Consider the following 27862-nt stretch of genomic DNA (forward strand, 5'->3'; position numbering starts at 1 on the left):
AAAAAAAAAAAAAAAAGAAAGAAGAAAAAAAATAAATAAAGAAAATAGAATTTTATATTTACCTCCATTTATTCCATTGCAACTCTTTATTTCTTTGTGTATATGTTATATCTTACCACAGTTTAAAAAAAATGTGTTGAAATTGTTCTTACCTATTAGCATTTACACCACCAGTTCCTGACTTTTGCTGGGTCTATTAAAAATTTGATGTGCGTGGGTAGCTAGGAATATGCTTGATTTGTATATTTCTTTTGTTCTTTCTTAGAATTTCAGAACCACTGGACTGAATGTATCATGAGAGGTCCTTTGGCCTAATCTTCAAAGTATGACAGATTTACTTCAACTGATCTTATTTTAAGACTTATCTGAAGTTCTCTAAGGTTGTACTTAAGCCTGCTCCGTCTCTTTTTATCTCTGTCTTGTTCTCTTGCTCTCGTGACTGGAGAGGAAGCATCAAGACCACAAAGTCCTGCTTTTTAATGTTCTCTTTTTATTAACTTCGCACATGTATCACATACATAAAGATAGTTATTGAGTTTCTTCTTACCATTCTGCGTTACAAGTAAAAAACTTTCTCTACTTCTCCAAGTTTTTTATAGAGGAATAAATTTACTTTTTCTCTGTATATCTTTGACTATTTTAATAGGATTTTCTCCTGGACATTTCACATAATCATTTTTGTTAGGCACATGTGAGTAAGTGGTAGCAGTATTCACCAAGATGAAGGAACCAGTATCTCTATTGGACTAATATTGGTTCTTGGAGAATGCCAGGGAACCAAATGAAGTGGTGTAAATTCTCAAGAGTCCCCAGCACCCTTGCCAAGTAGTGGAGACTTTCCTGACCCTTACAGCCTAGTGCTGAAATTAAACCCTCTCCCTGAAGCCATAAGGCTTACTATTCTCCAGAGATGACTGAAGGCAACAGCGTTAGGCAGGTTACTTGTATAGCGTTGAGCTAGGAGAAAAAGAGCAGACAGGAAAATCTGAGCACACTATCTTTAGTTATGAGAAAAAAATCCTCTCAACAGTTGGGCCAGTCCTATAATAGAACTTATAAACACTTGTCAGTTATGAGGGTAACTGTAAGACATACTTATTTTCAAGCTTTCCCCTTAATTTCTTGTCCAAAGCATAACATTTTCTTTTTGTCTTTTTCCCCCTCAAGGGGTGCTACATCCATTGTATACAGATGCAAACAGAAGGGGACCCAGAAGCCTTATGCTCTCAAAGTGTTAAAGAAAACAGTAAGTTTATTTCATTATATAATAGCATCTCTAAGGGATCTGTGACCTGGAGAAGGCAGGAGCCCTGATTCAAAGGACAAAAGGGCCAGAGAGCTGCTATGTGCGGCTAACTCATTTGAATCATGATTATGAAAGTGCAGCCAAATGGGTTGTTTTTTGATGGAAATTGTGATTCTTTGAAAGCAACTGGATCTCAAATTAGATACGGTTGTGGGGAGGAGAAGTATGGAATGGAAAGACATTTAGAGTTGCCAGGTAAACTTTGCTTTGTATACCTGTCATGTTTTCAGATAGATATGTACATTTATATAATCTCCAATCACAATTTAATATACTAGAAAAGGTTGCTATTTAAAAATACCTAAATGAAACACAAATAGATGCATTTGTTAAAGAAGTCATCAGCTTCTAACTTGATTTTCAAATGGTGGGTTTACTTCAGTAAAGTACAACCAGGCAAATGCTAATGTATCTGGGACTGAACCTGCTCATCAAAGAAGTTCATATTTGAACAAGAAGGAAGGATTTTGTTTTCGGATTTTTTTTTTTTTTTTGCCCTAATCTTGTAGGTGAGCTGAGGGGGCAAAAGTTACTTAGGCTCATCTCCAATAAGTAAGAAGTGCTAAGGTGAGAGTTCAGAATACAAATGCCAGCATGTAATACTGGCATTTTTATACTCCCTGTGCCCCAGAGAATATTTGTCATTGTAATGCCCTACTTATACTTTCTGTCCTTAGGTAATTTCCCCTTGTAAAACCACAAAAAGACAACATATTCTTTTATAGCAAATTCTTCCTTTCCCAAATTTTATGTGAACAAATATGTGAAATATATATATTTCTGAAAACCCAGATGTAACATATGCTGAGGAGAGACATACTGTTACTTTTGAAGTCAAATAATACCTCTTTGAGGCCAGGGGATTTTTTTTTCCTAAAGTCAGCTTAATATCACCAACTGTTTATGTATTGTCTGGCACAGGGAAATTTTAGACTCTCATATAATGAAAAAGAGAATAATGGCACAATGTTTTCAGTCAAGTAGAATGACATTTTCAAACAATCTGTTAGAATTTAAGGCCATTCAAGTAACAAGAACAGTATAACTGAAGAAGGTAATAGTTTAAATGGCAATTGCTCCTAATAAGGTCTTTATTCTGGATTTCCTATTTGGTGTAGCCAATGATTCCAGAATGTAGAGGCAGCTTTTGATTGATAAGCTTTGGAGTTTTCTCTTAAATCAATTTCTTATAGTCATAAAATGTATTTGAACTAAGGATTATTAAAATTTCATGGAATAGAATTTCCTGTTAAACATCTGCTTTTTATGAAAATATATTGGCATGCTTTAGCAGCAGTGACACAAGAGATGTTTTTGGACTTGGTTGTATCATTTCTTGCTGGTTAAAAAATTGTCAGTAAAATTTGTGTGTGGTTATTTTATTTTCATAGTTGAGGAAACTTTGAAAGGCACTAGCTGTATAAACATCTAGGAAAATGAGTATTCAGAAATGACTTGTGAATGCTCAGAATCCCAAAGGACAAAGGGCTGGTTTAGAGAATATTTGTTTATGTCAAAAATCTTTGGATGAATTGGAATAAGAGAGAAGTGAAGACACTTGGTGGGTTCATGACTTTTATTCATTGAGAACGTAAAGCTCTGATTTGCCCTCCCTGTCTTCTCTCCTCCACCTCTGTTGTGGAAACATCTTCAGAAGACAGGCATGAAGAAAATGTGGACGGGAACCAAGTGTCAGATGGAACTGCAGAGCGATGCAGTAAGGCAGATATTGTTAAACACAGTTACTGTTGTACCAAATGGAATGAGAGAAATCCCCTGGAGAAACCTCAGTTTTTAACGTAGATGGAATTCCCAGCATTGTCTCCTAGAATCAACCGTGCCCGGAGATGTATAAACAAGAGGAATAGCAGGCAAAACCTCAAAGAGAAATTGCCTCCAGTGTTTAATTCTATATAGGTCATGAAGACAGAACTTCCTTATCCAAATGAAATGAATGAAGCCTAGGATCTTATTTTAAGACTAAGAATCTATTTATGGAGGAAAAGTGATGCAGGGGAAACAAAGTATTCTTCTAGCAAATTCGGTTAAAGATCTGCTCTTGATGGGGAAGGTGAGCTTCAGAAAACTTGAATGATCTGTGTAATCTATTTATTAGATTGAGCCACATAAAACTGCATCTATTAAACTATTCTTGACCTATAAAAAATGACAATTTTATGTGGTTCAACTAACAACTTTGGGGCTACTATACCACTTCATTGGATAATTCCTTGGGTCCTCATTTTATGATTAGACCCAAACTTAAGAGGTTTGAAAGATTATCTGTCTACATCTGTCTGTCTGTCTATCATCTATCAACTATCTGTAAGAATTTCATAGGGCTGATGTAATAAACTGCCATAAACTGGATAGCTTAGAACAATTAAAATTTATTCTTTTACAGTTTTGAAGTCTAGAAGTCTGAAATCAAGGGGATGGGACGGCAAGGTTGATTCCTCCTGAGGGCACTGATGGAGAATTTGTTCCATGCCTCTCTCCTAGCTTCTGGTGACCATCAGCAATACTTGATGTTCCTTGACTTGTCATTGCATCACTCTAATCTCTGTCTTCATTGTCACATGGCAGTCTTCTCCCTGCATGTCTTCATATCATCTTCCCTCTCTGCATGTCTGTGTTCACATTTCCCTCTTCATATAAGGACACCAGTTCTATTGGATTAGGGGCCCACCCTACTCCAGTATGACCTCATCTTAAATTAACTACCTATATTTACAGCAACTAATTCCCAGATAAAGTCACATTTTTAAGGACTAGGGGGTTAGTACTTCAACATATCTTGGAGGGGGGAACACAATTCCATCCAAAATCCTATCAATAAAAGAGGACCTCTAAGGTGAATTTCAAAATATTCCACTCAATAATCTATCTGAAGTTGAATAAAACTTTTATCACATTCAAGAAACTAATAAACATAAGAAAACCTATCCATTTTATAGGTGATTAGATTCATATATAAATGTTTTTAAGTCCAAGAAAAGTTCCCTATCTCTTCAACAAGTTAATTATTTGATAACAATAATCCTCTTCCCCAGGATCTCTTTAAAAGCTGTTTCAGGACAGTTTACCCAAATTTTATTTTGTGGCAATATTATGTTCCTTTCTCATAGCTTAATATTTTAGGAAGGATTTAGTTTACCTTGGCAATAAGGGACTTATTCCCCCTATAAAACACCCTGATTGTCATTAACAATCCATTAAGCACTCATATGTCTGAGTGATAGACAAAGACTCTAATTTATCCATAGGAAGATAGACTAAAGCATCTACTCTTATGGGGAAATCCACATTCCATTGGTTGTCAAGTACAGGACAGAATTAATACTGATAATAAACATAAAGTAGCTTGTTATGTTCAGACAGTTGGGTATTTTGGCTAATAAAATATCCTTGTGGGAACTTAACATGTAATTATAATAAAAATATTTAAAATTACCATATATTTTATATGTGGATATAATACCATATTCTTTATCTATAGACAACTACAATTTCTAGAATTAGAATACATTAAAATACATATCGAGCAACATCATTAATGTCTGAAACTTACGTTCAGATAGTTCACAATGAAAAGTGTGAGTGTGTGTATGTGTGTGCACGTATAGGGAGAGAGAGAGAGAAAAAAAATATGGCAAAAATCAATAGTTATTAAATTTAGGACAGTATACTAGTGTCCATGCTGGATTTCAGAATTTCAATATATGAGAAAATTTGAGTTAAACCAAACTTCAACATTGAGATCCTGTTCAACATAACTTTTCTCTGGACATTCAGAAAGTTTCTAAATGTCCTGATAAACACCAGTGACTCTCTATTATAGATGTATTGAAGTGCCAGAAAACAGAAAATGATAATTGAACCAACTTTTTACTATACTGAAAATCCTGGACTTTTCCAGAAACACTATCTATTTGTCTCATCAAGTCATTAATGAGGATAAAGCTTTGAGGGCAGTGAGAGTAAGCAAGAGGGGAAAATGAATTGAAGGGCTCTTTTGGTTGTTTATTTTTAAAAATTTTTTTCCACATAGTATTAGAGATCCTTGGACTGAAGAACTCATCAAGTCACTAGGCGCGCCATACCTACTCTCCTCCTGGGAAGGGTGACCCACTTTATAACTTTGTATTTTAAAACAGTTACAGATTCACAGGCAGTGCCATTTTTGTTGCCCATAAATACCTCATTACCTTGTATGTGATTGGCTTGCAGATATCAGTGAAACTTTTACTGTGAACTTCGTAAGACGAATCCAGGGTGAAGGAAACAAGGCTTCCTTTTTTCCTTCACTCATGAGCCTTTCATCATCTCTGCTTTATGCAATATTTAGAAGAAATTGAAGTAGAGTAGAAAGATTTTCTAAGCTGTGTCCTCAGTTGAACAACTTTGGGGCCTTAAAAGATTCTGACAGACACGGGTAGTGGGACAATAAGTGATTTACAAGATGGGACCTTTTTATTGATGTTACGTGACTTTTTAACATGCTGAACTTAAAACTGCACAGAAGGAAAGTAATAGATTCAAGAAAATGTCAAAATTTGAACAGATTATGCAGATGGAACCTTCAGTCTGGACTGACTTTTGCTGAGTTAAATGGAATCACAACTTTTGAAGAATTTTGCTGATAATGGAGTCACTACTTCAGGAATGAGTCACAGGCATCATCTCTTTTCCTAAGGAGTACATCCCTTAGGGTGTGTCTAAATAATCACACTTCAGGCCTATCAATATGGCTCATTTTCAAGAACTGATTGAGATTTAAGAAAATTATGATCATCAATCATTCATAGTGTCCCTGGAATTTTGAAGACAAATATTTGAATTCTAAAATCATGATGACATTTCTAGCCATGTGGCTCAACTCTTGAAAAAGATTGCATTCAGATTGCTATAAAATCCTTTCATGAAATACCCAGTATTGAGTCTAAGAATTAATCTCAGTGTGTAAATTCAGAATTTATGAGTCTGAGAGCCAATCTCAGTGTATAAGTTCAGAATGTATAGGTCTTCTGACTCTCCTTAAGAATGGCTATGTAGTTGTGGGGTAAGATCATGGGCTGTGGAGCCAGACAACTTGAGTTCAGGATCACTTCTGCCACTTACTACCTGTGTGACCCTACAACAGTTATGTAGATCTCTCAATCTTAGTTTCTTCATCTGTGAAATGAGTTTAAGAACATCTAGCCCGTGGCATTTTAGTAACAATTAAAATGAGATAACTTACGTAAAATATTTCTCAGCACCTAGGGAGCATGTAATAAATGGTGAACATTGTTCTTATTATTAATTGTAATGGGTCCACACAGATATTTTATATTATAGTAGTATCAGCTCATTCTGTGTAATTCTCACATTTTCATTAGCTTGATTGAAAACTAAGCAGTAAGCAGCACCAGACATATTGTATACTGCTGTATGAATAAACTAATTATATCATTTGGGGATTGCTTTTAAAATATCTGCTTTAAATGGGTATATATTTTACTATTATCAATAAAATTTAATGTGACACTAAAGATTTCTGGTCATATGACCTCATACTTAAACAAATCTTGGATGCCCGTGATTCCTAGATTTGGAACACTTTCAACCCTACTGCTCTATTCTGATTCTTGACGTTGGAGCACTGTGACTTGATCCATAGTTTAGAAGCTGTTTTAGGTCTAAATTTTGTCATATTTTAGTTATTGTAATGTAAAGTTATCTATAGATTTCTGGAAAGGCTTTTCTTGAATAATTTAATTAGCATTCACCTAGTAAATGTTCCTAACTTCTATAAAATTTCCATTAAGTGCTAAAGGATAAAAGAGGCCTTTTATCCTCCTCTCAGTTAGTTGAAGAGCCACACGTTGTGACTTGCTAATCATTCTATGAGTTAGTTTTTAATTTGTATTCATTTTTCCTTATGTTCTTATGAATTAGCTCTTTGAGTATGTAACTATGATGCTGCTGGAGACTTTGAAAAGTTGCTCTAGATTAAATTACACAATGTACACAGGCCTCCCTCAAATTCTTGGTAGTTGAATCTCCAGGATGTCTCCATTAGAGGAGTTTTCAGGTTTTTCAGTTCTGAAATAGAAATAATAACATTTATACCACTTGGCAAACTGAGGATTACCTGCTCTTGTCTCTTTCTGTCTAACCTTTGGGAACATGGAAAACTGATCACAGGCCATTCATTTTTCAATTTCTGTGATATATGTAAGAGAGATGGCTAGGTCAATCTGGGTTAAAGATACGCATCTATTAAACACTGCTATAACTACTTTTAACAACTAATGGGTATGCCCTAGAAGTGGAGTCAGGGTCTCCCTTGGTCAGTGATGGAGAGGAGAATAATAAATCACTAGCTCAAATAGACTTTTTGGGCCCAAGTGAGGTCTCAGAACACATTAAGGAAAGTAGCTTGCTGATAACAAGCTGTGTCAAGTGAAGTGAAACTTCTTCAAGCATTCTGTCAGTTGGAACCTATTGATTTTCATAGGGACTATTAAGCCAGGTTTCCTGGAATAGGAATAGGGATATTTCTATTCAGTTTGTGACAAGTATATGTCTACAAGAGAAGAGAGGTAGCAGGGTGGAATGTTAAAATCTTGGCCTGATTTGTATGCTTTACCATTCAAAGATCCACTTGGAAGTCTGAACATTCTTGCAGAGAACTAGTCGTTGCAGTTTGATTTGTTTTCTTGCTTGATAGAAACGCTGCTAGAATCTGTCACAATTCAGCTCACTTATCTATCCTCTCATTTTATTGATCTTTCACAGGCATTTTGTTGCCTTTTAAAAAGTAAACATAATTCAGAGGCAAGCTGATACAAGGGAAGACTGGCGAGAGAGATTGAGAATACAGGCACTGGCCTGTGTGCTATTACCCAGAAAGAAACATACTTTGCAGTTACACCATCTACTCAAGTTATCACATTTAACACTCTAGTACTTTCTTTTTTTAATTGTATTTATTTTTGGCTGCGTTGGGTCTTCGTTGCTGCGCATGGGCTTTTTCTAGTTGCCGTGAGCGGGGGCTACTCTTCGTTGTGGTGCATGGGCTTCTCATTGCGGTAGCTTCTCTTGTTGCGGACCATGGGCTCTAGGTGCACGGGCCTCAGTAGTTGTGGTGTGCAGGCTCTGTGGCTCACAGGCTCTAGAGCGCAGGCTCAGTAGCTGTGGTGCACAGGCTTAGTTGCTTCACGGCATGTGGGATATCCCCGGACCAAGGCTCGAACTTGTGTCCCCTGCATTGGCAGGCGATTCTTAACTACTGCACCACCAGGGAAGTCCCAACCTTCTGGTACTTTTACAAGTAGTGAGTGGTTGGATCTAAAGTGATATTCACCCTTTATGTGAAGCCTATGGAGGCAAAAAGGAGGTGACTAGCCCAAACCAGAGGAAATCTTAGGAAGAGCTTATGTTACCATACCCTAGTAGAAGAAAGAGACTAGAAACTTCTCAGAGAACTGAGTGGGAAAGGCCTTGTAACCAAAGGAGAGGTGCTGGGCAGCAGGAAAGTTGAGAGGAGCCCAAGGAGATCAGAGTTGGGTAGTGGTGCCTGATGGACCACAACCAGGAAAGCTGAGAAGGAACACAGATCAGACTCAAAGCAAACTTAGGACTCCTATCTTAGTGAGAAGGGGAAAAGCTATAATCTTAGTGTTAACAGGGAAGAACATTTTAACAAATTATTATTTTTATATTTCTTTATGGTACAAAGTTGAATGATGATCAAAGCTGTGTTCATCCAGACAATGTAAGAAGAGCGGAGAGAAAGAAGGCTAAGAGAAGATTAAGTCCTGGAACTCCAAAACGATTGATTTGCTGAAAGAGAGGAAATGAATGACTGTGTGCAAAGGATATTGATTAGAATAGATCCAAATAATTTTCAGTATTGAATTAGCTTAACAACAGCTTTTTTTTTAAAGTAAGCATTTTCAAATCACCATATGCCACTCCAGCAGTTTTAACAGTAAAGAAGCATAATGCTAATAAGAATGGGACCCACACTTAATTATTCAACAATATGTAATAGCCCCTTTCATATATTAATGCAACAATGCCTCATGAGACTGTTTTACTTAAGGGAGTTTTAGAGAAGGGATGTTTCCCCGAAGGACACAGTAGCATGGAGAATTTGAACGCAGGACTTTTGAGTCCCAAATCTGAGCCCTTTCTATTGATACCAGCTAGGTCCTGAAAGAGAAAAAGACCAAAAAAAAAAAAAGTAAGGAATAAGCATGGCCCAGATATGGGACTGAAACTAGATGTTGCTCCTTGATAATCTGATAAAGGATGAAAAAGCCTTTGTTGACACACAGACACAGAGAAGCTGAGTGCAGTTCAAGTCACACTGTGAGTGAGCAAGAGTTTCCTGTGTGCAGAGAAATCAAGCAACATATTTCTTTTCCAAATGTTACTAAAACTTTAGTTTAATGCATCTCAGTATACAATATCCACTAACAAATGAAAGAAGAGTAACGAAGGAGTGTGTAATGTACAAAACATTGCCGGGTGTGGCTCTCTTTGCCTTTTGTCTTACGGGTAGGTAGGATGCAGTGATGGTCCCACATGTGGCTGTGTATATGGAGTTACAGTTTGCTCTCTGCTCTAAGTGTAGGTATCACAGGGTACATTCAGTACATTCAAAGCTACTCATACTTATCTCTACCCCAGAAGTCTGAAAAATGTATCAAATGGGTAGTTATATCTACAGTGCTTTTTTCCCCACAGAATACCACACTGTCACTGGGAGGATTTTTGTTTGAAATTTTGAGATCAGAATAGTTTAGAACTGTTTTTCCATCATAGCATCAGGACATATTTGGGTGTCATGATCAGTTTCAAAATCAAAGTGGATCCAATATTACTATCATCATCTTTTAAATTTTCACGTATTTTATGAAGGGGAATGTGGATGAGTGTCACGATTTACCTACCATATTGATATCTGCAAAAAAAAAAAAAAAAGAAATTTAAGTATTCTTTGCGTTCTATGATGATTAAAATTCTTCCTGAATCTGGTACCAACTGGATATCTGGGGGGAAAAGTACTTAAATTTTTCAGTCAAAGATATCTTCGTTTTTTACAGTTTAAGAGTCTCTTTTAGTTTAAAAGAATTTCTTTAGAGTAAATATTCAGTATAAATTCAGCTCTCTCTCAGAGCTGTTTCTCCCTCACTCTGTTCTTACCACATTGGCTTCCGGGTTCAAGGGCAGCTACGTAACACATGGGAGCATGGTCTCTACAGTGAGGATAAAGCAGCCATGCACCACAGCCATCGCCAGATGCTTACTACATTAGAGACGGGGTTAGGCAAGGGCATTAGCAGCTATAGACAGCTGGGGAACACATCATGGGGTTGAATAATGATCAGACATTCAGAGACAGGACCAGACCAGCATGCATGGATCATAGGCCCCTTTCCACTGCCCTCTCTGAGCCCTGACAGTCCTGGAAACTATCAAGAGAGGAAGCAATGGTAGGGCATTAGCATGGAATGTATGCATATCTACCCAATTAGTCATACATGGAACTTTTATGCTCTGAGCCATTTAATCCAGAAGAGATTTAAGGACAGGCTGTTGGGAGTGAGTGCATTGAGGAGATGCATATCACTGTAAAGGAAAAGACTTTTGAGAAGGACTGAGCTGACATGCTTTAGTTATTGATTTCTGGAAACATCTGAACTCTTCAGAAAAAATGAAGCTCTGGGTTAAGATGTTAAGATGCTTCCTCACCAAGGAAGGCAAATCCAGACTTATACAATGAGAAACAGCTACTGCTGTCGACTTAAAAAAAATGCACAACGTGAGAGTTGTGAGTCAAGTTTTATTTGGGGCAAAATGAGGACTATAGCCCGGGAGACAGCATTTCAGATAGTTCTGAGAAACTGCTCCAAAGAGGTAGGGGGGAAGGTCAGTGTATACGTGATTTTGGTAAAGGGGGAGTATATACAATCAAGCACATATTTTTTGCAGAAGGTTTCTGCTAGTCATGAGGAGCAGTGGTCACCATGAAGGATTTTAGTGCTTTTCTAGATATGAGGAGATACAAGAATTGGGCTCATAAAATCAAATCCTGAAAATATCTAACTATCTGAAGACCTGTTCTGCCAGTTTTCCCAGAGCACAGAGTTTCTCATTTCTGCTCTCCACCCTGAACTCCTTTCAGGGGGTGTTGAACATCAGCAGCTGCAGCAGCACATGATTTAATCCTTGTAGAGGTAGTTGACAAGTGCCAATTTGTTGTTGACACTGCCGTGGAACAAAATCAACAAGGGAATTTTTTTTCAAACCTTAAATCATTAAGATTTCTTGTATCTCTTTTCTATTCCAGCCCCAGAGCATTATTATATCTCTTTTAGGGTCATTTAAAAGCCTTTTGTGTCTACAGCCTGTTCTTTTCCTTTCTTTAAGGAAGTTTTTAGCATTTTTGAACAATATTAACCAGGGTATCTGAAAGTCTTAATTGTCTTAGAACATAAAGGAGATAAAGTTTCTAAGAGTGTCTAGGTGTTCCCCTATCCTCAGTAAGGGATTCAACCCCAGGATGTAACTGATGAGACTTAAATGCTAATATTTCCAGGAGTACTTTTTGGTTTTGTTATTTGACAGGTTACAAAGTCATAAGCTTCTTAAATATGTAAATTCTCAGTTTAGTATCTCATAGATGATCACTTAGTTTTAGGATCAAAGGGAGATCTCAGGGCCTCTGAAAATATATGCCCCTCACTTCAAATGGTTTGGGAATTCTGCAACCGAGTCATTGCTGTCCAGCTGAAAGCAATATAAAATGAGAACTAAATATTGCTGTTTTCATGCCTTCTTGGTAATTTTTAGAGTATTTTGAAAAGTACTACCTTGACCATGTGAAAACAACTAAAAAGAACGAAAAAGAAATGAATTTGTTTCAGTTCTATTAGGACTTGAATGTCTATAGGACCTGGCTGATACTCAGGTCTGTAGTAACCCAGGTGTGACCCTGATGGTCAACAGTAATTAATAAACATAAGAAATGGCCTTAAAACTTCTGTGGAGCTTAACCATAGTAGTACAGCTCTCATCCCAGTCTTGAAAAAAAGGTGAAGGAAGGTGTTTAAATTTGAATGCAAATAGACACCAATCCCCCTCTTTGATTACCATTCAGCAAGAAGATTATATTGGACATAGTTTAAGATTTTAATGAAGTTGTCTTCCACACCTTTAGGGAAAAAAAGCTATATTTTCATGTTTATTAGGCATTTTTTCCTTTCTAGGGCTGGAATACCCTCATAAATACTTGTATTTCTTTGTTTTAGTTTGTTTTAGTTGGATTAATTTTTTATTAAATCCAACTTTGTTTTAGTTGGATTAATTTTTATGTGAAGACAGAAAATTGGAAATAGAAGACTAGGAAATATTTACCTTACTTTTACAAATTCTTTCAGGAAAGGCACTGAACATCTACCATGGGCCAGGAGATTTTGTATATATTCTCATTTAATCCTTACAACAATAACACGGTAGGGTAGCAATTATTATCCCCATCTTATCCGTGAAGAAATTGAAATAATCCTCACATAGGATAAGAGACTTTATGAAGGGCTCTAAATGGTAGGGCCAGAATTCAAATTGCATTTTTTAAAAAAGTACAACCAAGGATGTTCATTACAGAATGATTTATATTAGTACCAAAATGTAGGCGATTGTAAGTGTCTAACCATAGGATAGCCATTAAATGACAGGGGGACATTAGGAAGCTCTTTTTTACATTCTGCTTATGAACATTGGGTATTCATAAAACTTTATGGTATTTTCAGTGAACACTGTAAGAAACAAAATTATATTTCCATATTTGAAATATATAAGGAAATATGCACAGTTTTAAAAACTGAAAGGAAATAAACCAAAATGATAATGTTACAATGGTAGATATGGTACTCACTTTTATTTTTTATATATATTTTTTAAAGTGGCTGATACCTTTATAAAAATTTATATATGTGTTTATTTTCTTCCAGCCCTGGCAACATGAACATAAAAGAAAATTTGGGAGGCTAACGTTATATTCATTTTTTGTAAGCACCTGATATCAATTTCTTTTTTGCATGGATTTGACCATGCAGGTATTGAAGTCATCTCATTGGGGAATATGTGAGTAGGAACCCAGCAAAGCTTTTCTTTTGAACTGTCCCTTGACTGGCACAAAGACAAAGCAGAAAATTCACAGTTGCATCCCTAGAATTCTCTGCTTACCAAGGATCTCACTTCTCCTTCTTTGGGAATGCATAGTATACTCCAGTTCTCACTCTTCTGTTTTCTAATTGTCATCATTTCACTCTCATTTAATCTCTTCCGTGGTTATGTTTGATACACAGCATGTATCACACAAGTTAAAGGCAAAGTGTGCTGGTTGAAGAAGAAGCTGTGAAAGCTCTATATCCTGTGAGGAATATCAGTACCTGCTACTGTGGATTTAGAAAGTCATTAACTTCACCAGAGCTTTTGTTAATTATATTTCTTGGAACATTCCCCATTTACCCATGGGAGAGTGCAATCTTGAATAAGTGGTATAGTGAGCCTTTGTGGCTCACAATTTAGAAATCACAAGCTATTATCTGTGTAGGCTCTAGAAGATCTGGGTACTTAGCTCTGCCTGTGAGACGGGCATTCTCCACTCCACTGGTGTTGATAACATGACAAAAATGTCATACGGATTTGAATGGCAGGAGAAGTGACTAACCAAATCTAATCTCATCTAACCAGAGCTGTTAGACCAGGGATTTTTTCCTTTGAGCCCCCAACCTTTTGTATTCACACACTAGTACCATCCCTCATTTATTTATTCAATAAATTTATATACCAGGTGCTGGCGGTACTAATGTGTAAAAAATGGACAAGCCCTTGCTATCATAGAGCTTATGTTCTGGTGGAAGAAACAAATAATGAATTTGTAACTAAATGGTAACATAGATTTGTGTAAATTTTATAAAGGGATTAGAGTGATGATTATGGTATGCGTATATGTGTATGTGTGTGTAGCTACCTTTGATGCAGTGACCTGGGAAGGCCTCTCATTTGCTTTCTGAGTGAAGTGAGAAGGTCTAGTGGAAGAGGGCGTGGCAAGTGTGAAGGCCTTGGAGCCTGGTCTGGGAGTTTGAGTGGCCTGTATATAGAGAGAAAAATGACATTAGCTCAAAAGGGTGAGGCCAACCCATCCTGAGTTTTAAGACCTTGGTAAAGAGTTTGCCTTTACTCTTAGAAAGGTGGGATGCCAACATTTAAGTTGGAGAGTGACAGGATCTGATTTACATTTTAAAGATATCACTCTGCTGTGTGCAGAGGGAATGATTGCAAGGACTAAGAATCAAAGCAGGGAGACTAGTTAGGAAGTATTAAAATACTTCTGCAGCCTTTAAAGTAAGTCAGACCAAAATGGTGACATGGTATACTTAATTTCACGTGAAGAAGGGAGTGATCAAATATATTGAATGCTGCTGACAGAGTAAGATAAGATCAGAAAAGTAGTTAGTCTCCTCCAAGGAGACCACTGATTTCTTCTATAAAAGCAGTTTTGGAGGAGTTCTTGGGATGATGCCAGATTGAATTTCACTGACAAATATATGGGGAAAGAGAGGAGGAAGTGGAGAAAATGCAGAGGCAGCTCTGGAGAGGATTTCTGCTAAGGGGAGCAGAGCTATGCTTTGGAAGCAGGAAGAGGGGTGAGGGACTGAAGGGTGAGATCTTTTTAAAGATAAGAGGTATTAAATGAGGGTTACCCCCATATATTCTTAATGCCAGGGAGAGATACAGAGATGAAAGAAATAGGAGAGAGAGGTGTATAAAATATAATGTCCTTTCTACTTTATATATCATGTTCTCTTCCCTTTTTTCTCTCCCTCTGTTAAGCCAGACCTGTTTCTAGAGAAAGTCTGGCATCAGCCAGATCTTTTGTATAAACTTTGTTCAGCTTGTTATCTCTCCCAGGAATATTTTAAGCCTCCTTCATTCACTGTCAAGTGAAAGACTGTTCCCCGTGAAAGAATTTCTAGCATCTGTGAGCAGGAAGTCTTCTTATACTTTAGACTCTAAGAATGAAGGAGGAGAGGTTACCTCCTTTGGAAGAGCTGCTGTCTTCTGAACCTACCTGATTTACAGAGGTTTCAGGTTCTGAAAGACAAGTGTTTTTCTTTCTGGGTTGAGCTTCTGAGAGCCATTTTTGTCTTCTTAAATTTGATTCCAATCCTTGGGATCCTCCTCCATTGGAAAGCTCTACTTTTCCCCTTTTTGCCTCCCAGATGTTTTAGAGTCTGCAGAGAGTAGGAAGTGGCTATTACGGAACTACCAAAGAATACTGCTTCACAATTTTCAAAGCCAAGCTTATCTGAGTGAAATGCTTATTAGTCTGTCTTCTCCTACTGGTCAGAACCAGATTGGCATTATACTAGTCTTGTTAAATGTAAAATAGAATACTGGTTTCTCTACAGTTTACTTTTTCTGTCGGTCCCACCCCACCATGTCTATTGCTCATCACTGCCTCCACCTCTGAACCGTCACCTCCTCTGTGTAGCTGCCCCTACCGTACTCCTCTCCATTGAGTCCAATGTCACATGGAAATACCTGGGAGAAAAACGTTCAAGACAAAGAACTATCAAGTACAAAGTGGAAAGGCTCAGAAGTGGAAATGATCTTGGCTTCTGGAAAGATCAATTCGATGATCAGTGAGCTGTAGTAAAAGGGGATGAATGGTAGGTGAGTTCAGTACAATGGACAGGGACACGATATTATTAGCATCTTTCTAAACCTGTTTATTCATCGTCTCAGTAAATGGCAATATTATTCTACCCATTTCTCAGGTGGAAAAACAAGCAGTCAGCCTTTGCATTTCTCTTTCTCTTATACCCCATAACCAGTCCATCTTCAAATACTGTTGGTTCTTCCTTAAAAAAAAGTTCATCTACTTCTCACTCACCTCCCTCATCACTAGCACCTGGGTCTGAGTCACCATCAACTCTCACCTGGATAACTGCCATAACTTCTTACTGAGTCTCTGTGATTTAACTCTTCCAGTCATCCTCCCATCCTCATCCCTACAAGAGTTAGAGTATCCGTTTTTTGGTTTTGGGGGTTTTTTTTCGGTTTCACTGCTTGGCCTGTGGGATCTTAGTTCCCCAACCAGGGATTGAATCCAGGCCCTCAGCAGTAAGAACGCAGAGTCCTAACCATTGGACCGCCAGGGAATTCCCAAGCATGAGAGTATCCCTTTAAAAATTAACTGAGGTCATGTCATTCCTCTCTCAAAATCTTCCAAATGTGTCTGACCTCTCTGATACAAAAATATCAAGTCCTTACCATGTTCAACCTGGCTTCTGGTCATTAGGAGACTCTGTCATCATCTACTGTTTTCCTCCTCTGTCACTTTCCTCTGGCTAAACTGGCCTCTTTGTTGGAGGCATAAGGGAGGAGAAATGGTTTGGACATAGCAATGAGTAGCAAAAAGGACACCCTGTCCTCCTTCCAGGCCCTGTGGTACCTTTCCTACTGGCATGAAAACAAGTCACCACTTGGGAAGACCCTAAAGAAAGTAAGGTAGTCATGAGATGCCCAGGTTTCTGTTAGGTCAAGAAGATAAAGGAATAATCAGACTTGGCTAAAATTGTGTAGTTGTTTCAGGTAGGAAAACCTCAGTATTTTTCTCAGTGTCCCACGTTTGATTTTTGCATTTTCAAATAACAGTTCCTAGCTTTCAAATCCTTGTAGGCTAAAACTGTCATTCTTGAATTTAACAAAGCTCCAGTTGTCAAGTCTTTTCACCACGCATGTTAGTGCCAGCATGTACTTGTTGATATGTCAGAAAACAGGATGCTAAATTAAGCAGAAGCTATGCAGAAAAGAATTGTGAAAATTTAAAGGCATTTGTCTGCTTATTTACCCATTAAAAATTTACATTTTGCCTCTTTCCACAAAGGATTTGTGGAGCACCGTTCTGTACTTCACATCATGTTCTCTGGTCATTGTTAAAACCAAAAATGAGCCTAAGAAGCCAGAGAAATAGCAGAGAGACAAAATAAGACTTATGGTCTCAATCTCTGCAAAGAAAATGAATTCTTTTTTTTTTTTTTCACCACACCTCAAGGCATGCAGAGCTTACCCAACCAGGGATCGAACCCGTGCCCCCTACAGTGGAAGCATGGAGTCTTAACCACTAGACCACCAGGGAGTCCCCCTGCAAAGAAAATGAGATGAAGCTGAGCATTTTATGTGGAATTGCTGCTTTACTTGTCTGAATCCTGGAAGAAGTACAGCAGTAGTCTCTACTCGTTTAGGTCACCCCAACTCGCCAAGAGTATTTGAAGTTTCAGAGTCCAGATCTAGACCACATCTGAGATAGCCAAGAGGATCAAGACCACCAGAAATCTGGTGCTGTAGTCCCTCTCCTTTTCTCCAGTTCATTCACCACCTCTGTCTCTATCCATCATTCTCACATGCAGAAACTGGTTTTCCTTTTTCTTCCGCCTTAATTCCTCATTACTTTCTTCTTCACATATTTTTCAATTCTTCCTGCTTTTCTTCCCTCAACCTTTCCAGCCCCAGCACAGGAGTATATTTGCTGTGTATCTCAATGAAGGGCCCACATTGGAACTTTATTCCAGTGGTGAGCTTTTTTCTCTGATGTTACTCTAAAAGTATACCTCTTATCCATTTCTCTTTCTCCCCTCATGGAGGCAGACAGCAAAGTTGGGATTTCTTTCAATATTAAGGAATCTTGATTTCTGTGGAGGTTTAAAACTGTACAAATCTGTATAATCACTCTTATTAAATTATTTAGTTTTTTTCTTAAATGATTTTATGAGGATGAAAGGATGTATTTCTTTGAATATTTAGGGCATTTCAAATAGGGGAGCTAAAATAAGGCTTTACAGAAAAAGCCCATGTGTCCAAGCCATTTTATGATTATCCATTTCATATTGGCAACTAGAACAATGGCACAAAGAATGTAAGTGGGAGACAAAGCTCTTTCTGATGGGCAGTAAAATACAGCAAATTAGAAAAGCAGAACTGTGGTCCCACTGCTGTCGATCTGGTTTTCTTGTGACAGATAAAAACTCAAGAGTGAACCGTGATTGGACAAAACTCTTATGGGCCTTCTTAGATTGCTTCCACCTGCCTGTCTTCCAGACCAGGGTGGGCTGGATTGCCTGCTGGCCAATTCATGCAACTAGGCCAACCCAGACACACACCTTAAGTTTCTGGCTCTTCCGCCACTTCTAGATTTGAATGAGATATGATATCTGATGAGGAGGGATATGGCATTACAAGTGACTGCCAAAAAGACTACATATGCAACCCAGAGGTATGAAAAAGTTAGCACCACGGGGCCAAAATTCACCAGTGGGAAACAGGAGGAGGAGGTTCCTGGGCAGGTAAATTCCCTCTCTTTCTGCCTTCCCATGGACTTCTTCAAGGCATGGTGACCTTGTATAGCTCCTCTGGGGAAGTACTGTGTGCCAGTTGGATACAACTACCCACGTGACCTGCTGTGTCTTTACAGCTCAGTGTAGCCAGTGGGCTTACTGCACTGTGTCACCTCTCACCTTGCTGCACTTCCCTTTTTCCTCATTCTCACTGCATTGGGTTTGCACATTCCAAATAAAATACCTGAATGTTAATCCTCTCCTTACATTAGTTTTCTGGGAAACCTAAGTTAGAATGTTAGTAATGTGTATTTTTATAATTGAAAATTGTTAGTAATTAAAAACTACCATTCAAGTTATTTTGTACATAGTGAAGGTGTGTTTTATGGATTTCAGTATTGTTGTAATGTTGATTTGTTAAAGCCATCTGTTCGTGCTTCTGAAGATGCTAATTATAGTAGCTCTTGAAGCTAATTTCAAGTGGCAATAATGACTGTTCAGGTAGCTGCCTATTGACTCTTGTGGCTTGCTTAACAGTTATTTTCTAGGAAAACAACACTTATTCTGAATGGCAGTGCCAGTGCTCAGACCCTATCCTGACCTACCCAGGTATTTGGAAGGGGAAGTCAGAAGTAGGAAGGAAACAATAGCTCCTGGAACTAGAGAAATATTGAGAAGATATCAGATGAAATGGCTGTCAAGACGCACACCGGTGTGACCTCCAAGACATGACACCTTTGGAGGAACCACCCCCAAAGTCTGGCTGCCTAGGAACCTCTAGAGTTTGTTTCAAAAATATGACAAATGATTCTCAGCTAATCTCTCTGGGAAGGATTTTCTGACCTCAGCCTTGTCTTGTCCTTGGCTTCTCAGTCATTTATCTGCCTGCTTTTTTGTCCACTTCTCCCTCTCAACTTTACCCCCTGCTGGTTTCCTTGGTTGTCATTACTTTGGCTTCTAGTCCAGATTTTGTCACTCAGTTTACTGTCTATGGATTGACGGTTGTTAATACCCCGTTTTTCTCTAACTTCCTTCTTCTTCGATTCTTCTCAGGCTCCACTTAAGTCATGACCTGCATTCAACCTGGGCTGCAGCATTCAGAGCAGGAAGACTGCATTCACATTTTTGTTTCATTTAAATTATTACTACAGTTTTGTTCTTTTTTTTTTTTTAAAGAAGATGTTGGGGGTAGGAGTTTATTAATTAATTAATTTATTTTTGGCTGTGTTGGGTCTTCATTTCTGTGCGAGGGCTTTCTCTAGTTGTGGCGAGTGGGGGCCACTATTCATCGCGGTGCGCGGTCCTCTCACTCTCGTGGCCTCTCTTGTTGCGGAGCACAGGCTCCAGACGCACAGGCTCAGTAGTTGTGGCTCACGGGCCTAGTTGCTCCACGGCATGTAGGATCCTCCCAGACCAGGGCTCAAACCCGTGTCCCCTGCATTAGCGGGCAGATTCTCAACCACCGTGCCACCAGGGAAGCCCCTACAGTTTTGTTCTTTTCTTTCTATTTTCTGTTTTCAAATGTATAATGTTAAGTTTTCTGGAGTAGTGGTTCCCAAACTTTTGGGCTTCAGGAGCCCTTTTTACTCTCCAACTTACTGAGAATCCCAAATAGCTATACACATTTACTATATTAGAGATGAAAGAATCTTGATATAATAGAGCAGGGGTCCCCAACCTCACGGCCGCAGACCAGTACCTGTCTGCGGCCTGTTAGGAATGGGGCCACACAGCAGGAGGTGAGCAGCGGGTGAGCGAGACAAGTTTCACATGCTGCTCCCCATCACTCGCATTACCACCTGAACCATCTGCCACTTCCCCACTCCCACATCCGTGGAAAAATTTTCTTCCACGAATCCAGTCCCTGGTGCCAAAAAGGTTGGGGACCGCTGTAATAGAGATTAAAGAATTTTTAAGTATTTATTAATTAATTAAAACTATAACAGTAATAAACCCAGTATGTTTTAACATAAATAACATTTTTAGTGAAAAGTAACTATTTTCCAAAATAAAAAAATACTTAGAAGAGTGGCATTGTTTTGTAAATCTCTTTATTATCTGGCTTAATAGAAGACAGTTGGACTTTCATCTGCTTCTGCATTCAATATGTTGTTTTGTTTCAAGTATAGGAAAAAATCTAGCCTCATCCAGATGTGCAGTTGGAAAAGGGAGAACCTCATACATACCCTGAGTGAGTCTTAGGAACCCGGAACGTCCTCTGATCACACTTTGAGAACCACTGATCTGGAGTATAGTGGGAAAATAATTACCCTTTTCAAAATTACCTTTAAAGAAAAATTAATTCTGAATTAAAAATAAATAACTACATTAGAAGATTGCTAGTCCAAATAATCTAATATGTTATGAATATTTCCAGAGTTTAGATAACTTTCAAAGAAATAATTTTTGAAGGCATCCCAATATTTAATGTGTGACATATGATAAAATAAATTTGCTTAAAATTCATATTTGTATTAAAAAGTTTTTGTTTACTATGTCATATGAAAAAATTAAAGGATCTCTCTGACACTTATTTTATATGGATCAAAAACATACAAAAACAAGGGGGATGGGGCTTCCCTGGTGGCGCAGTGGTTGAGAATCTGCCTGCTAATGCAGGAGACACGGGTTCGAGCCCTGGTCTGGGAGGATCCCCCATGCCACGGAGCAACTAGGCCCGTGAGCCACAACTACTGAGCCTGCGCGTCTCGAGCCTGTGCTTCGCAACAAGAGAGGCCGCGATAGTGAGAGGCCCGCGCACCGCAATGAAGAGTGGCCCCCGCTTGCCACAACTAGAGAAAGCCCTTGCACAGAAACGAAAACCCAACACAGCAAAAATAAATTAATTAATTAATAAACTCCTACCCCCAACATCTAAAAAAAAAAAAAACCCCCCCCCCCAAAAAAAAAAAAAAAAAAAAAGGGGGGGGGGAACCTTATATTACATAAATGCTAAATGTGTAGTGAGAAAAATAGGTTTGAATATTAACAAATCTTAATTTAGAGACACCCATGTCCTTACAGTTTTTTTAAGCATCATGCAGTAATGAAAAATATATTTATTTTGTATTAGTGAGTAACTCCTTATTGTCCTGTGGAAGAGAAGATTGTGATAAAAAATAATCTGTATTCACTAATTTGTATGGAAACACAAAAGACCCCGAATAGCCAAAGCAATCTTGAGAAAGAAAAATGGAGCTGGAGGAATCAGGCTCCCTGACTTCAGACTATACTACAAAGCTACAGTAATCAAGACAGTATGGTACTGGCACAAAAACAAAAATATAGATCAATGGAACAGGATAGAAAGCCCAGAGATAAACCCATGCACATATGGTCACCTTATTTTTGACAAAGGAGGCCAGAATATACAATGGAGAAAAGACAGCCTCTTCAATAAATCGTGCTGGGAAAACTGGACAGCTACCTGTAACACTCCCTAACACCATACACAAAAATAAACTCAAAATGGATTAAAGACCTAAATGTAAGGCCAGACACTATCAAACTCTTAGAGGAAAACGTAGGCAGAACACTCTATGACATAAATTACAGCAAGATCCTTTTTGACCCACCTCCTAGAGAAATGGAAATAAAAACAAAAATAAACAAATGGGACCTAATGAAACTTCATAGCTTTTGCACAGCAAAGGAAACCATAAACAGGACCAAAAGACAACCCTCAGAATGGGAGAAAATATTTGCAAATGAAGCAACCGACAAAGGATCAATCTCCAAAATTTATAAGCAGCTCATGCAGCTCAATATCAAAAAACAAATGACCCAATCCAAAAATGGGCAGAAGACCTAAATAGACAGTTTTCCAAAGAAGATATACAGATAGCCAACAAACACATGAAAGAATGCTCAACATCATTAATCATTAGAGAAATGCAAATCAAAACTACATTGCAGTATCATCTCACACCAGTCAGAATGGCCATCATCAAAAAATCTACAAACAATAAATGCCGGAGAAGGTGTGGAGAAAAGGGAACCCCCTTTCACTGTTGGTGGGAATGTAGATTGGTGCAGCCACTATGGAGAACAGTATGGAGGTTCCTTAAAAAACTAAAAATAGAACTACCATATGACCCAGCAATCCCACTACTGGGCATATACCCTGAGAAAACCATAATTCAAAAAGAGTCATGTACCAAAATGTTCATTGCAGCTCTGTTTATACTAGCCAGGACGTGGAAGCAACCTAAGTGTCCATCATCAGATGAATGGATAAAGAAGATGTGGCACATATATACAATGGAATATTACTCAGCCATAAAAAGAAACGAAATTGAGTTATTTGTAGTGAGAGGTGGATGGACCTAGAGTCTGTCATACAGAGTCAAGTAAGTCAGAAAGAGAAAAACAAATACTGTATGCTAACACATATATATGGAATCTAAAAGAAAAAAGAAAGGGTCATGAAGAACCTAGGGGCAAGATGGGAATAAAGACGCAGACCTACTAGAGAATGGACTTGAGGATACAGGGAGGGGGAAGGGTAAGCTGGGACAAAGTGAGAGAGTGGCATGGACATATATACACTACCAAATATAAAATAGATAGCTAGTGGGAAGCAGCTGCATAGCACAGGGAGATCAGCTCGGTGCTTTGTGACCACCTACAGGGGTGGCATAGGGAGTGTGGGAGGGAGAGAGATGCAAGAGGGAAGAGATATGGGGATATACGTATATGTATAGCTGATTCCCTTTGTTATAAAGCAGAAACTAACACACCATTGTAAAGCAATTATACTCCAATAAAAACGTTAAAAAAAATCTGTATTCACTGAATGATTCCTCTTATATGAGGCATCTAAAATAGTCAGACTCATACAAGTAGAGAGTAGGATTGCGCTTCCTAAAGGATAGGTGGAGGGGGAGATGGAGAGTTGTTGTTCAGTGGGTATCACGTTACAGTTATACAGAATGAATAAGTTCCAGAGATCTACTGTACAACATAATGCCCAGAGTTAATAATAAGGTATTGTTCACTTAAAAATTTGTTGAGGGTAGATTTCACATTAAGTGTGCTTACCCACCCCCCCCACACACACACACACCCCACATACATACACACACAGCAAAGGGACACAGGAAACTTTTGGAGGTGATGGATATGTTTATTACCTTGATTGTGGTGATGGTAACATGAATCTATACACGTGTCCAAACTCACCACATTGTATACATTAATTACGTGTGGTTTTTTGTATACCAATTATGCCTCAGCAAAGCTAGAAAAAAATTTAAATTTTTAAAAATAATTTTAAAATTATCATCTATATCCAAATTTTCCTCAACAGCATCTACAGAAGTGAAATGGAGTGTGAGCCAAGAACTCTTTGGAAGAGATCTGTCAGTGTCACCTGCCTGTGTTAGCAATGCCGCTCTTTCTCAGAGCTCTCCCTTTTGATACAAGTAGAATGACTCTTGCTCAATAGCAAATTTTCATGAAATATGTGATTTTTTAACTAGATAAAAGAACTTTTATAGCGTTTTCCTCTAATACTACATTACCCACAGACCATGCTGTCAATATCCCATGTGTTGGGCTGTCTGATATCACTGAGTGGCCATCAGCAGCCCACATATCACACTAGCATCACCTGTGCGCACTTTAACAAGTCTTTCTTCATTTTATATTAACATTAGTGTGACTTATTTATTTATTTATTTATTTATTTATTTATGGCTGCATTGGGTCTTCATTGCTGCACACGGGCTTTCTCTAGTTGTGACGAGCAGGGACTACTCTTCGTTGCAGTGCGCGGGCTTCTCATTGCAGTGGCTTCTCTTGTTGCAGAGCACAGGCTTTCAGCACGCAGGCTTCAGTAGTTGTGGCATGCGGGCTCAGTAGTTGTGGCACCTGGACTTAGTTGCTCCTCGACTTGTGGGATTTTACTGGACCAGGGATCGAACCCGTGTCCCCTGCATTGGCAGGTGGATTCTTAACTACTGCGCCACCTGGGAAGTCCAATAGCATGACTTTTAATCGCTAATAATTTCAAAGTCTTTTAGAGTTAGTCCACTCTTTGAATGATAGCTGTATTTTGACTCACAGAAAAATGATCTTCCACTGAACAATGGAATTTTTAAAACAATACTTGTTTACAACTTACGTCCTTCTATCTTCTTATGGCATCTTCTAGAGGAGCCTTATGCCCAAAATTAGATTTTAATCTTCCTCTGAAAAAGATGATATTTTGTTTGTTTTTTCATATGCCCAGCATTGTTTAACATGAGGCTTGAGGCTGAGCACATTAAAAACTACATTAGGGCTTCCCTAAGGCGCAGTGGTTGAGAGTCCACCTGCCGATGCAGGGGACATGGGTTCGTGCCCTGGTCCGGGAAGATCCCACATGCCGCGGAGCGGCTGGGCCCATGAGCCATGGCCGCTGAGCCTGCGCGTCCGGAGCCTGTGCTCCGCAACGGGAGAGGCCACAGCGGTGAGAGGCCTGCGTACCGAAAAAAAAAAAAAACTACGTTAGACCCTTACTATGTACTATACATTCATTACACATACATTCAAGAGAGATCCTTGACTCCCCAGTTCCATGGAACACATTTTCTCTTTTTTAAATAGATCAGATTTTTAGGCTTTCCTTTGCCTCAGACATTTAGAGAATATGATGAATGTTGTAGATCCTCTTCCCTCCCAGAAAACACATAGATCTGAGGAACTGCTTTATCCAAATCTCTACTCCAGTCTTTCATATTGAGTCATCATTTCCTTAGACCCTTTATTTTCCTTCAGCTTACATCACTGATAGCATCATGCAACTCCAGATAACTTAAGTAGAAAAGGAGATTCAGTAGCTCACATAATAAGACAGCTCAAAGGGCAAACTAGCTTATGCAAAACTGAATCCAGTGGATTACATGGTCAGCAGTATTCATTCTTCATCTCTAGCAATGTTTTTTTCTGTGTTGGCTCCATTTTCAGTGAAGTGATCTCCATATGGTATCGACAATGGTCCCTGGTAGTGGCAGACTCTATACTCTTGCTCTCACAATTTCAGAGGAAAAGAGAATACCTCTTTCTTGATTATATGAGCAAAATTTGGGGGGAGGACCCAGATTGTAATGACTTGGATCTGGTGGATATCCCTGACTCAAGTCACTTTGGCCAGAGAAGAGAGTACTCTGATTAGTTAGGCTGGGTTATGTGCTCACTTCTGTGGGAAAAAGGCAGGTGAAGTGATTGACAGCTCCAATGGGTTTGGGTCAAGGATCCAAAAAAGAAAGGAAGAGGAGGAGGAGGAATAGGTTGAGATGTAGTTGTGCCTTAGTGGTGATGGCGATAACTTTTGATAGCAAAGGGGCCACACAAGCGGTCTGACAAGTTGTGACCCATATTTGTAACTAGTTCTCTTTATGTCTGAAACAGAGAGGAAAGACATGCAGCTGGACAAAAAAGGGAGGAAGGCAACACTTAGAAATTAACCTCTGCCATTGACCTGATTCATCCAGGTGGTTATTGCTGTTTCTGACTCTCTCCTACAATGAAGATATTTCTAAGGTGGGAGTATCTTTCAATTTCTCTCATTTTGCCTTTTAGGTGGACAAAAAAATCGTAAGAACTGAGATAGGAGTTCTTCTTCGCCTCTCACATCCAAACATTGTAAGTGGTTTTTAGCCTGTTATTTCAAATAATCTCCAATGTTACAGGATGAGATTTTTGTTCTTTACTGTCCATTCTGATGATGAGAAAGGGATTCTTCCACCTCCAGTAAGTAGCCACCTTGGCCTAGCTCTTGTCCTTATCTGATCCCGTTTTTCAATTCTTTTTAACTAAATAAATCTTAAGAATAATACCCCTTGAAAGAGTTTCAAAATGGGCAGATCAGCACTATATACCATTGATGTTTTCATGCATAAGAGGATAACTAAAATTGGAGAGTTTTTTTCACTCTAATAAGACACTGGCTTTTTTCCTTTTGTGGGCCTGTCTTACTAATATGCCATTGCTGAAAACGCCTGTGAAGAAAATGCATTGCTTTGCATAGTCATTTTACTCTCCTATGAGAGAGTATTTGCTTCAGAGACAATGTGAAGATTCAAATAAATAATGTACTTGAATGGGGAAAATAAAACGTCCTCCCAAGCTCTGCTCTAGGCTATGTCCAGACAAAGGCACTGAGGGAAAGAAGTGCTGGGGAAAAGCTTTCTTGAGCCAGTGAAGTGAAAAGAACAAAATCATTTTCCAGGCCATAACTTGTTTCTATAAATTGAGTCACTTACTTAAAATATTTTACTCATTTCTCTGAGAAAGTTGTGGTGTTCCCGAGGATGACCTGCAATGCTTAGGCTCAAGGCAAAGTGCTTAAAACTTGTATATTAGTTAGCAATGCACTCAGCTGTAAATAACAGAAAACTTGAATATGGTGGTCTAAACAAATATTTTTCTTATGTTGTAAGAAATCAGAAGGCAGGCAGTTGTTAACACTCGTTCAGTTCCTCGGTGATGCCATCCAGGACCCAGACACCTTCCATCCGTTGGTTCGCCCATCTTCAGTTCACTGGCTTTCACCTTCATGCTTTTCCCTCATGGTCCTAAAATGGCTGCTCCACAGTGTTCACAAGTCTTCAGGTCTATATTCAAGACAGAAAGTAGTGGAGAGGCTTAACGAGCAGAGTCTGATGAGAAGCGTAAATGCTTTTTCCAGAATTTACAGCTGCAGTAGAATTCTCTTCAGTTTGTGGCCACAAGATCTGGTCACAAGATCACCCTAAACTGCATGGAGACTGGAAAATTAGGGAGTAGGGTTATCATAAGTGGCTTAGACCAAACATAATTCATAATTTAAGGCTAGGTACCTTGCTTCCCTAAACAAATCAGGGTTCTGTTTGCAGTAAAGTAGGGGGAGAAGGGCTTTTGGTAAGCAATTAACAAAATTTACCATATATAATCACCACTTTTACATTATCCATCTTATTTCTTTCAAAGAGAAGTCAGTATGGAATTTTCCTCAAATATAGATCAGTCCTGGTCACTAGATTCTCAGAAGGAAAATATCCAAAATTGGATAGATTACCTGAATGTGATGAAAACCCTGTTATGGTCAATCAAATCACTATCACTGTTACTTTTCTGAGTATCCTTTCATCTACCAGCAACTTTTTAGCTGTTAAGGGATTCCCTTTCCCTA

At 38.6% G+C, this 27862-nt stretch overlaps 1 protein-coding gene across 1 annotated transcript in view; it reads left to right on the forward strand.

The window, feature by feature from the left end:
* The window catches only part of CAMK4 (calcium/calmodulin dependent protein kinase IV), a 224016-nt gene that overhangs the window by 115492 nt on the left and 80662 nt on the right, over positions 1-27862 (forward strand). The window contains exons 2-3 of the mRNA XM_007451190.1: positions 1168-1246; positions 26272-26334. Coding sequence (XP_007451252.1) covers positions 1168-1246; positions 26272-26334 — 142 coding nt within the window. The remainder of the gene's footprint in view (positions 1-1167; positions 1247-26271; positions 26335-27862) is intronic.

Source organism: Lipotes vexillifer, unplaced genomic scaffold (genome assembly GCF_000442215.2).
Source record: "Lipotes vexillifer unplaced genomic scaffold, Lipotes_vexillifer_v1.1 scaffold91, whole genome shotgun sequence".
Taxonomy (NCBI): domain Eukaryota; kingdom Metazoa; phylum Chordata; class Mammalia; order Artiodactyla; family Lipotidae; genus Lipotes; species Lipotes vexillifer.